This window comes from Rissa tridactyla, chromosome 7 (genome assembly GCF_028500815.1).
Source record: "Rissa tridactyla isolate bRisTri1 chromosome 7, bRisTri1.patW.cur.20221130, whole genome shotgun sequence".
Taxonomy (NCBI): Eukaryota; Metazoa; Chordata; class Aves; order Charadriiformes; family Laridae; genus Rissa; species Rissa tridactyla.
The window spans coordinates 5,288,397-5,300,902 of record NC_071472.1 but is presented as its reverse complement, the minus strand read 5'-3'; the positions used below and the strand labels follow the sequence as shown (position 1 = coordinate 5,300,902).

Genomic DNA, 12,506 nt, shown 5'->3' with positions numbered 1-12,506 from the left:
AGCTGTCTATACTTCTGAAAAATGTGTTTCTGGTGAAGTCCAATGAAGTTGGTAATTGTTAGTGCAAAAGGTAGTAAGAGACCTTTTCCAGGCATCTAATCTATTTTTCTACAGCCCTAACATAAATTTTTCACAGACAGAAGAGCAATCTTATAATTCGCTTCTAGCATGTGTCTTAACATATTCATTCATTTGATCTTTTTTTTTTTCCTGAGGTATATCGACTGTGTTTACCAAAAATACAAGTAATGTTATCTTTTGAGGTATTGTAAGTATATGTGCAGATGAATGCAAATTGCATCCTGCTTCTAGAAGGTCACCATAACTTGTCCCTCCAAGAATCTCTAACATAAGAAATAATAGAAAAAGACAATGTTTGGATTGATAGATGATGACACGGGGTAATTAGATTGTTCAGAACCTCACTAGAGCTATTATTTATAAATTTCTACCGCCTTGCTTTTCTCCTAATCATTGAAAGGATTTGTCAACATAGATTTCCTCCTCCTCCTCAGATGATGATGACATGAACTGCAGCCCACAATATATGCTGACAAGACAAGAACTTTTGAGACTGCGTTAAAATATTCTGTGCAATGACTACGTTTTTCTAAATAGCGATTCAATCAGGCAGGGAGAACTTACATGAAAGAAACAGATTTACCTAGTCTTAACTTTTATTAAATGCACAATTCAAGTAGTTTCACAACTCGGAGTAGGAATATATTGATGGTGGAAGAAAAGTGGATAGCCTGGTCGGGAAAATGCTCCCTCTTCACTCACTCTTGGTTACAGAATGGACAAAGTCAGTGCCCGTGGTGGCTTCACACACAGCCCCAGAGACCTGGGGATTTAAGTGCTTCCTGAACTCACATTAGCTCCAGAACAGGTGTAGATGGACCAGGCTGAAAATTTCAGGAGGACAAGGGGAATAGCTGCTTGCAGATCACACGTCTGTCTTCCTCCTTCGATCCCTTTGGAGGGCCATCTGCATGGTGTCCCGGGAGGAAGGTCAGGATGTGGCACCTCCCTTCGCACGTGGGGACTGCGGTGTCCCAGGGAGATCCAGAGCAGGGAGAGCTCTGGGTGGTGGCAGGCATATGCGTCTCTGCACGTGTGCTGTCCCCCTGTGCTCGCTCCCATGTACATGTTGTTTCTGTGGTTTCCCTCCACAGCTGACCTGAGCCTGGTGGATGGAGAGGACAGCTGCATATACTTTGCAGGGAATTCTCTCGGGCTCCAGCCAAGAAAAGTTAAAACTTACTTGGATGAAGAACTGGACAAGTGGGCTCGAACGTGAGTACACCGCAGCGTATGCAACATGCTAACCTGTGCTTCAGATGAGCACATCATTTTATTTTGGGATCTGCTTTGGGAATGCCGGAATAGAAGAATAGGGTGTTAAAACCACCACAGTCCAGGAGTAAAACTGCTTCAGTGTTTCCCTACCACTGTTTATATCTCCTTGAAAGATACGAGCAGTAAAACAGGCAAAGAGAAACTTCCAGCTGTGATAACCTGTGTTGCGCGTGGTGGCTCTGGTTCGCCTGGAGGACCTGCACGGTTTAACCATCCCCACCCCTTTGCTATGTGTTTTTACACACAAGACACGCAAACTCATTTGGTTACTGCTGCTTGCTGGTGAACATGATTCATTTTCAGGCCCTGTGGTTTTCTAATTAGTATTTTTAACTGCGTGTGATTCACCCTGCAGGCCTTGCAATGGGCAGTTCCCCTTGAAATAGCACTGAGCGCAGGTGGTGCTGCTGCCAGCGCTGGTAGGTTTTTGGCTCCGCTTAAACCAGGTCTCTGCCTGACAAGTTCATTTTATTTAGAAAGATGCAATTCCTGTCTTCTCAGGAGCATCTCAGTGAGGAGCTGGGGATGGATCACATGGAGCTGATGCAGGAGAGACAGGAGGACAAAAGCAGGACGTGTTTCAGCATTGCGGGAAAGGGATTTTGTCATCGTTTGCAGATATACAGGGGGGAAAAAAGTTTGTTGGTTTTTTTTATATATATTATTTTTTTTCCATGGAGAGTCAGTGCTTTGAGGTGTCCAGCACCTACCTGAGCAGCTGGAGCAGGAAAGGAAAAAGAGAAGTAAAGACCAGGGAGTTGAAGGCGGGAAAGGAAAATAACATCCATACGAGTGAGCGAGCTGGAGGAGAGATGAACGCTTTTATAGGGTGCAGGGTACAAGGGGAACAGCTGTGATTTCGTGGTGAGAGAGCTGAGAATATATGGGGAGACCAAAGTGGAAAAAATAGCTCTGCTAACTGGGCAGCCTTGTTTCAGTAGAAACAGTCTAGATGGAGGATTCCCAATGTAAATGTGAAAACTCTGTAGCTGCTGTTTCACTTGTTCCTATATGAATACTGTGGGTTACTAAAAATGGTTTACTGTTTCCTATTTATTACTTGTGTTCTTGTAAGTGAGAAGAAGGTTGAGAATGAATGGGAATGAACGTGGACTTTGGGAAGCACTCGTTCCTCCTGGTTATTCATTCAGCACAGCGCGGCAGTTTCTCCAGTCGTTTGCAAAAAAATTGCAACTCTGCCCAATTCTGTATGATTATCGTACTTTATCAGAGAAACAGCTGAGCTCTTTCAAAAGGTAGAAGTCGGATAGCTCTCTTATCTGTTAGAGTGATGCACTGGGAGAGCAAACATATTTCGGCTCCTTCCCTGTACCTTTTCATTGGTTTACTTCCATTCTTATGTTTGTCTTTGCTACAGTGAAGGATTGTTGTGGGTTTTTATTTCCATGATTATAAAAACCTGAAAGAAAAGGGTGGGCAGCATGTTCCTCTAGAAGATCAGAAGGGCCTTCAGTGGCTGTATCTAAGGGGGAAATATGGCTGAGCATGATTTTAAGCCATCAGGAGAGAGGGAGCCAATCTAGAAAGGCTGTTTGCCAGAAATACAGCTTGGTCTCAAATACCTTATCCAGAATAAATCAGAAAAGTTTTAAAAACCCACCCAACCAACCAAAGAAAAAAAAAACAACAAAGAAAAACCCTACCCCAAATCCAAACTAAACCCAACAAAACCCCAGAACAAAATCCTGCTAGCTGCAGATGTACCTACAGCAAGTGAGACAGTCAGGGTAAGGTCAAGCTGAATTTGAACAGAGTAATGTGTGCTTAAAGAAGTTGACGGGTGGGATTGGGTGCTGGGGGCTGCAAAGGAGTTGGTGGTTGGAGGTGCACAAATGGGTACTTTTATTCCAGTTACGAAGGACAGCCTAGCAAAATCCGGTCTAAGGTAGTAGCTCTCACCAGCCAAAGCCTGTTCAAGGGCTTGTGTGTTGGCAGTGTGGAATTTGGTGGCTGTGGCTTGGATAAGAAGTGAGAATCTAAGAAATGACGTGAAAATTAGGTACATCCTTCAAGTCAGCAATGATATAGATTCTGACTCTCTTATAAATTGATTTATCGCATTTTCTGTTTGTTGTGTCTTGGGACTCATCTCTAACAGCTACCGTACTTGTCTATTTAAATGGTTTTCATTGCTTATAGATGACGGCAAGAGTGAAAAGGAAGATTAGCCAGTAGCAGTTGTCAAGGGCAGGGAAGCTCGTAGCTTTAGCTGTGTGTGGTGATGGCAACTCATTAGAGCAAACCCTGAAGAGAAAGAGGCCTTTTCATGCATTTCTTGTTATATTCCCTCTTTTACGGTGTCACTGTCCCTTCTTTCTCCTCCCGGCCTTTAAATGGTGGGTTACAGCTTTCTGCTCTTATATCTGCCTCCCACATACCTGTTCTGTTTTTGTATTCTTTCTTTCCACATTCCTCAGTCCTCTTTATAAGGTAACGTATACAAATCAGAAATTCAAGTCACTGGCATTCTTAGTATGGATTAAAAAAGAGCCTTTGAGACTTCATCTTTCTTTCTGCTTTGATTTCAGCTAAATCCAAGATTTACTGAATGAGGGGCAAAAAGGGATGAAGAGTTGTCTCTTCCGTGCTTAGCCTAGAGTAGCCAATAATTCACTTTTTTGAATCTAAAAGACCAACGTTGTAGTGACTTGTTTGGTTGGATAAGGGCCAATAGGTGCTTTGCAGTGTCTTGTTTTCCCTTTCCCCTGCCACAACTGTTTAAGCAATTAATGTATTTTATAGAATCATTATTGCATGTGAACATGCTCGCTGCAGTAGGCAAAGTCTCACATGTCTGAGTAACTCATTAAAGTGGAACTATTAAAACAGAAGGGAGTCTGCCATAGCCGGTTGTTGTGCTCTTGCGAAGGGCTGGTGGGGTGACTGGGGAGTGGAGAACCTGCTGAATGGAAGTCTTAAGGATTAGAGTCATTTTAGTTGAGTAAAATGAAGACTGAGAGGAAAAACGATTGTTCTCTGTGAATGTATCAAGGGGTAAACTTAGGGGGGAAAAAAAGGAACCACTTATGTGAAATAACATGCTGGAACAGTAAATGTAAACTAGGAATTAATAAATTGAGGCTAGAAACTAAATATGTATATATACTTCTAAGCATTGAAGCAGTCTGGCAACAAGCTTTTGACACGAATAGAGCAGACAAAAAATCCAAGTCTGTGGAAGGTTTTATAATATAGCACTTGCAGTAGCAAAGGACCATTTTCGGTGAGTCGAAAGGTATCTTTGGTTTATGTGCTGAACTAATGCTGCAAGACGTAACAGTCCTGCAAGCAGGAGTGCAGCTTGGTGGGGCTCGGTCATATTCTGTCTGACAGGCCCAGTTCTCCTGCCATTCGTCAGGAGTCATCTCTGCATTGTGCCTTTCAGCAGGTTGTATGTTAGAGCTGTAAATGCCTGGTTTACTGCCCTGAGTTTTTTTTCATTTTGCCTTCAATCTACTGCCCCGTGCAGTTCTTTTTCTTTGGATATGCCTTCCTTTCTTTTGGCTATTTCTTCCCTTGAAACCATCATCGAACTTAAGAGTCTGTATTGGCTCATTAAATACCTTGCATCATTTTTGGCAAAGAAGCAAGAAGGAAATTTCCAATTGAACAAGATTTGGATGAGCCCAGAAGATTCCTGAAGCTGGCAATTAATTTAAATCCCTTTGTTGCTGCCTTTGAAACCCTGGGATCATATCAGAAAAAGTGTTTCTAGCTCCTCTAGCGAGCTTTAAATCAACCAGACCTCGGCGAATAAAACGTGGCATTGTGATTTCTTGCCAAATTGAAAATAAAATGGTAACCGACTAAAAATTAATTTGCGTGATGAGAAACACTCACAGTAGTTTAAGAAATAGTTCTGTTTGTATGATGCTTTATAACGTGATGGGCCACGGTCTGTATTCGTTAATTTGGGTACCTTGATTTAAGTCTCTCTTGCCACCTGGGGTGCAGTGGAAACAAAACGAGACGTGGGCTATCGGTGTCTGAGGGGAACGCCAGCAGCACTGCGGTTGTGTCCTTAAAGATTATTACCCCCAGTGCCTACCAGAGCTGAGAGAGGGGTGGCATAATATACAGAGATATAAATTCTCTGAGGCAGAGCATAGAATTTTACAACGTAAGTGTAATAGGATGTATTGTGCCATCAGCAAAGGCTACAGAGTTTCATGTGATTAAAATAAAAAAAGGATCCAAGAATATGCCTTTAACTACCATTTTAGCGGCAATAATTTTTGTCTCTTGGCATTTATATTGGCCATCAAGAGGGAGGCAAGCTGTAAGCTTGTGCCATAATAATAATAATAATATGAATAATAATTAATGCTGGCTCTCCCCTCTTACAATATACTTACATTTCCATGTTTTCTTCTCAAAATAAAATATTCTTATGCCCAAAATCTCATATCTGTTTTCATGATAACTTGGGAAATTATTCTGAAATTTTGTTAGTCCTGTGTGCTGGAGGGAGCTTTCATCAGTAAATTCCCGTTAGAAGGACGCTAATGGCTATAAAATCAGAGAAAGCTAATGAAAGAGAATCCCATAGGTAGTTAGGGCTTCTTTTTTCCCATCTTATTATGTTCTCCATCCTCTTTCAGAAATACAGATCCCCTTGGGCCGGGAGCCACTGAAAATCTTTGGGTTTTTTTATTTTAACAGTCTGTATTATCCCAAAGTCCCCTGATCACTATATTACAGTTAAGAATAAGAGGGGAAATTAGCAATAAATGTCTTGCTGTTTGTGAAATACATACTGCCGTCTTCAGGGAATGCAGCTGCATTACGGTTTGATAGAAGGGAGGAACTTTTTAGCACTAATCCTGCCCCTTACCGCATTTTCTCCCCTACCCACCTACCGCCTTTATTCCTCATCTATGCAATGTTCTTGTAAATGAGTGCTATTTCACACTGCCCGCTTTCTGCTATCAAGGTCTCATCAGGGCCCAATTCTAAAACGAAGAAAAGCAGTCAGCTAGTGTACAGCGGCCTTATCCAAATTAGAGATCTGGGTCCTCCTCGTCGTCCGTGTGGGGTTGGACTTGTTGAACAGAGGGGGGGTTATTTTATCCGTAAGAGATGTCCAGCTGTACCTGTGCCCTCCTTCAGCTGCTGACCTAAACTAGTCCAAAGGCAAATGGCGTTTCGCGAGGGTGAGAGGCATGACATGGTTAAGACAAATTGTGCTTTTTGCAGCAGTTCTTTTCTGTAGGACTGTGGTTCTTTAGGAACTATCCCTAGGAAGCATGAATTGGTCCCGAGTCAATCAGAGAGGGTCTGACTGTAAAACATCCAGGTAATTTGTGTGGGAGACAGAACGAAATTCTACCTGAGAAGGGAAAGTAGGAGGTGGATAGGGAAAACCAATCTTTTAACAATCTTTTAAACAGCCTTAAGCATGGGGGACTAGCTGGTTGTGTCTTGTACGCCCTCCTTTCTCACCCCCTTATCTGCCTGATGTCTTCTCATGATTTTGAGTGAACATTGTGGGCCTTCTTCTTTAAAAGTTTTATTATTTGTACTTTTTTGTTGTTCTTTTTTTTTGGTTGGTTTTTTTTTTTTTTTCTGTTTTCTTTCTCTCATCATAGCTTTTAGGGCTTTTTTTTGCTCTCTACCCAGCTTCCTACTGGCTTTTTTCCTGTTTTGAAACAGCTTTATACTTGGTTTGCCTCAGCCACACGCAGCCTGGCATTTCTGACTCCGCAAGTACCCCGTGGTGCTCAGCAAATATGAAAATCATGCAGTGTGAGATGGAACCCCAGAGCAATGTTCCCCTGGATTAGCACCATTATTGCTTTTCTCAATCTGCCTTCATTTGCATTTAAATCTGTGCACTACATACCGCATGTTTAAGAAACTTTGCAACTTTTCATTTACGCACGCATGGCGGCTACCTTAGAAGTTTACTTCTCCGTCACATTTGAAGCAAAAATTAGTTCCGAGCACTTAATCCAGAACTGAATGTACATATCTGTCACCTCAGAGTAGGGGTGCATTCGGGTTTAAGGTGCCCGTATGATCCACCGTAGGCAGGAGCAGTTTGCCAAATAAAGTTTTTAAACGCCCTCTGTCAAACCAAAAAGCTTTATGCACACTTAGATCTAGAACAGTTTGGCAGGGAGAAGAAAAGCAATAAAAATTAGCAAGCGGCTCTGTTTGGGCAGGTGCTTCCCTGCATATACATTAAGTACCTGCTGGTTTATGCAGAAGGGTGAGTTCAGACAGGAGATTCAGGAGGATAGAAATTATTTCTGACAAGAAATATTTCTGTCTGGGAGCAAGGCAGAATTCAAGCCTCCCACCCTCTGCACCGTACGAGGTTCAGCTAGAAGTGCAGGTGGAGTAACTCCGCAGGGCCATCTCTGCTCTCTGGGTGGTTTATGAGCTGGGCACGGCGGGGTGCCATCCTGCACCAGGCACCACCGTGCCCATCCCCAGGGACTTCTGGTACACATCCAGCCACTTTCCAGAGGGCTTGTGAAAAAGGTATCACCTTTGATTTCGAGGAATTGGCGGGCGGGCAAAATACATAGTTTTCAAGCAACCGAAAACCTTTCAGAGACCCACAAATGAATTGCATTTGCTACAAGCTTTAATGGCATGATAACAGTGCTGTGCTCAGCTTAGATGAGTCTTCTCCTCCTCCGAATGTGGGGTCTCCAAGCAGGTGTGTTCCTTAGGGCTGATCCAAAGGGAACAGCACATGTTTTCATCGTTTGCCTCTTCCTTTTTCAGAGGTGTTCACGGCCACTTCAATGGTGAGCGCCCGTGGGCTTTGGCAGACGAGTGCATCCTGGACCTGATGACTGAGCTGGTTGGTAGGTGTGAACTGCAAGAAAAAAATCTGTCTCTAGAAATGAAAACAAATTTTTTTTTTTGTTTGTTTTCTTTTAAGACTGAAAGTCCTGAAACTCTGTAACCAGAACTTAGTTGCTTGCATTCTTTTGTTTTAAAGTAGGTTTTCCGACTGCCTTGTGCATGGACTAACACTTTATTTTAAGGCTGCAAGTGATTTAAGAGATGAATGTATGAGATAATATATGAGCATATGCATATCACGAAGATAATTGCAGCAAAGGATTTCTTGGAGCATCGTAAACCACTTGGTGTAACACGTGAAGCCCTTTTAAAGGGCACTTGGCATTTCAGATTCTCAGTTTCTCTCCTAGAATTGAACCAATGAACTTTCCCCTTTGAAAAATGATTTCTATCTAGACGTCTTCTGCTTTTCCTCCTTTCCCTGCCACTAAATCCAGCCTCATATTTGAGAACTGCTTATGTCAATGAAGCAGATAATTGGGGCAGGACCTGCTATTTGTAAGTTCCCATTACCCTGCTGTACCCCTTGAGGAGTCTGCAGTGCTGCAGGACCCTGGCAGTAAATGCATCTGGCTATTTTAGAGATTGAGAAGGAGCCCTGGAGACTTCTCCTGGTGAGCCATGAAAGCAGTTCATCTGATGCTGAATGCAAATTTCCTCTACTCTAACCTGTGTGTAGTTGCTGAAATAATCTTTCACGGGGATTTCCTTCAGAGTCGTTGCTGTCAGAAAGCAGAAGAGAAGTAATCTTGGCAGGGTTCCTCCCAGACCCTTTTTCTCCCCAACCCTTACAGCCATTGTCAAGGCTAGGTTAGTAGATTTTAGTGAGATTTGGCCAGTATTTCAATTTAGCTGTCAATACTGACTGTCTGAACTGAATTATCATCTGTTCATTTGTGCCTTCACTAAGGAAAAATATTATGGTTAAAATGGCCTGCTGTACACTAGATATTGTCTCGTAATTTCTCCTCCAACTATAGACAAGTGTTCAATGAGAAAGTTACGGTTTTTCGCTTTCAAGAGAAAGAAATGGGGTCTGAACAATTGGAAACAGAGACATTAAGGAATGTTTCATGACAAGTTTATTTATATATTTATAAATGAAGTCACTTCCTGACTTCTTAATGAAGTTTCCAAGTAGCGAAAATACTGGACATTGTTATTGGAGCAGAACAACTATAAGAAAATATCACTGTAGTTGGTCTACCCATGATGTAAGCGCTCAGGTAGCATAAATATGAGCATGGCTTGACTGGGCATCACTGAGCTATGCAAAGCAATCCTATCTGCGGAATGAGGCAAAATCCAAAATGCAGATTGGTTGTTCTGATTTTGGAAATTGCAATTGTAGTGCCTAGTATTGCTCAGGAGGTTAAGAAATTACTTTTCTTGCTTTCATTATTTTCAAGGGAAAGCTCAGTACATTCATTTGTTAACTATCATAGAATGTAAAAATGTGAGAATAAAAAGGGATGAAGGGTCTTGAAATGCTGAATGCAGCTGATTTAGGGATTTCTCTAGTTTGACCGGTCTTTCCAGGCAAGTGGATGTTCTCATTCTGGTAGGGTATAACTGTGAAGCTGTGGGCAGGTGGGGAAATGTGACTTGTCACACAACTAGCCCTATGCATAGTAAGGGCTTTTAACTTGGAAACCTTGAATTTAATTAGCTGCAGGGCAGAGAATTTCTCCTGGGTTTTATGAGAATGGGAGAGTATCACAGAATCACAGAATGGTAGGCGTTGGAAGGGACCTCTAGAGATCATCTAGTCCAACCCCCCTGCCAAAGCAGTGTCACCTTGATCAGGCTGGACAGGAACGCATACAGGTGGGTTTTGAATATCTCCAGAGAAGGAGACTCCACAACCTCTCTGGGTTCTGTGCTCTGTCACCCTCGAAGTAAAGAAATATATCTTCATGTTGAGATGGAATTTCCCCTGTTCTAGTTTGTGCCCATTGTTCCTTGTCCTGTCGCCAGGAACCACTGAAAAGAGTCTGGTCCCATCCTCTTGATACCTGCCTTTTAGATATTTGTAAGCATTGATGAGATCCCCTCTTGGTCTTCTGTTCTCCAGGTTAAACAGACCCAAGTCTCTCAGCTTGTCATGATAAGAGAGATGCTCCAGTCCATCTTCATAGCAGATGCAGTAGAGTAGTCATGCTATATACTTTCAGGTACCTAAATTAGTAAAGTAACAAGGTAAGACCATTGATACTCCTCACCTAACCAGGAGACAGAGCCAAGATCCCCCAAAGGGCAGCTGGACGCACCTGAATTACCATCCTTCTCTGCATCTCCTCCTGTGAATGTCTGCCACTGCTCTGTTTGCAAACCGTGGGCCCCCGTGGGCTGTGGGACAGGCTGAGCACTGACCTCCTGCTGGTGCCGGGTCAGTTTGGTGTCGGCTTTAGGTTAAGAGCCACTGCAGAAAGCGGAGAGTCAGGCTGGGACTTTTTTTCCCCTAGCCATCTGTCTTGTAGAGGCTGCCAGCTCAGCGTGTATTATAATATTTGTTTAAATAAAAGACATATTCTGCATGTAAGGAGAGGGAAGTGAGAGCTTTGCTTAAACTTCATCTAGTTGATTGTCAGTCTCCTTATTTTCCCTTTCCCTTTCCCCTAGTGCTTTTTTTTAATCACAATGGCTGGACTACACTGAACGTATTACAATTTTATTCATTTTAAACGTGTGTTTTAAAGTTTTCTATAAAAATTATGACTGAGGTCACCCTACTGTTAACCCGCTTTTGTTTTTAAAATTCTTTACTGGGAGGTGTTTCACAGTCCTGTTGCTTTCCTCAACAGGAAAGGGCATGTCAACATTATCGCTTTGGATTTTGTTCTCCAGGTTTTTTGGGGCTTTGTTTAATTGAAGTATAAAATGTGGTTTGGGCTCAAATCTGACTCTCAGATTCACAGGCCACAGGGATTTATTTATATAATATATTAATAGCTTTTTTCCAGGATCTAGGCGAGCAATTCTTAGAATTAATTAATATTTACGAAGTAATGGATGCATCGTAAATAAATTCTGATCTTTAAAATTGTGTGTAATAGGGAAAAGGCTAAGTGAATAAACGCAGGAAAAATGCTATGTTAAAATGCTCTCTTCCAATGTGATCTTTATGATTAAGTGCTATTTTTCAGCACGGTATAACACTAAGTATGTATGAGTTGAATGAATTATGAATTTTCTTTTTTTAGTGAATTTAATGTAAGAACATAAACAGAATTTTACCCTGTTTTTTATTCAATATTTAATATGTTATGGAGGAGGAGGAAGACTTGTTATTTCTCACTCTAAGTAGTAGTAAGTAAAAATGATCTGGTGAGATTTATTCAGGAATGGACTAAAGACTGTAAAATACCTTTGTCCATTTAATGGTTTATAGTGCTATAACACCTTGCTTATTAAATGCAGTCACATTTTCTTGTTCAGTGAAAGTTACAGTAGTAAATACGTTGTGAAATTCAAAGTCAAGGTCAGTGGAGGCCACAGCTTTTTTTTTCCTATGCTCACGCCGAGTGGCATAACGTGGTGACGGTAATCTCGGCTTCTCCTACCAGACTTTATTAAAACATTACAACCTTGGCAGGATCACCTTCTGATGGAAGAAGATTAACTGTGTGGCTGCTGCTGTACAATGTGCTCAGGCCGGTCTCTGTTGAGGGAAGACTGAATGCCGAGCAGATTTGGAGTGACTTTGAGTGATAAGGATTATTTGAAATAACCAAACTCTTTTCAGAATTGGGGCCCTTGGCTTTTTTTCAATCACGTCATAAAATGCTTTTTACTTACTCTGGTGAGGATCAGGCTCCCGCTGCAGTCAGAGAGGAGAAGGATGGCAGCGTCTGCCTAACGCAATCATAATTGTCTCTGAAGTTGTACTTTGCAAATGCTGCTTCCTTTTATTAAAGAGGAGATTTATCAAGCAGAACATACAGGTTTTAGCCTGTCGTGCAGATATGGTATAAAGTTAGGAAATAAAGAAAGCAAACATAATTTTGTCTCCTGTGTGCTGGGTCTTTGAATATTGTAATAGGTTAATTGGATCATAGAAAGGTTGCTTTCTGAAACGCAGTGCAGGTTATAAAGGATAACAGTTTTCCAATGACACGGATGAGGTTTGTTTTGTGGGCATGAAATTCAATAATGGAAAGCTTTTAATAAATATATAATTTACGGAAGACCAAGACTTACATGACAAATGTAGTGTCATATTTAATTTGGGATGCTAGCATGCAGCTCAAAGTGATCTACAGATTAACCATTTGTTTTATGTAGGAACGGTACAGCAGGCAGAGGAT

The 12,506-nt window shown here is 41.8% G+C and overlaps 1 protein-coding gene across 10 annotated transcripts in view; it reads left to right on the top strand.

The window, feature by feature from the left end:
• KYNU (kynureninase) overlaps positions 1–12,506 on the top strand; it is a 66,086-nt gene that overhangs the window by 12,725 nt on the left and 40,855 nt on the right. For all 10 annotated transcript variants that reach the window (XM_054208184.1, XM_054208177.1, XM_054208187.1 and 7 more), the window contains 2 exons: positions 1,176–1,296; positions 8,116–8,198. In XM_054208184.1, coding sequence (XP_054064159.1) covers positions 1,176–1,296; positions 8,116–8,198 — 204 coding nt within the window. The remainder of the gene's footprint in view (positions 1–1,175; positions 1,297–8,115; positions 8,199–12,506) is intronic.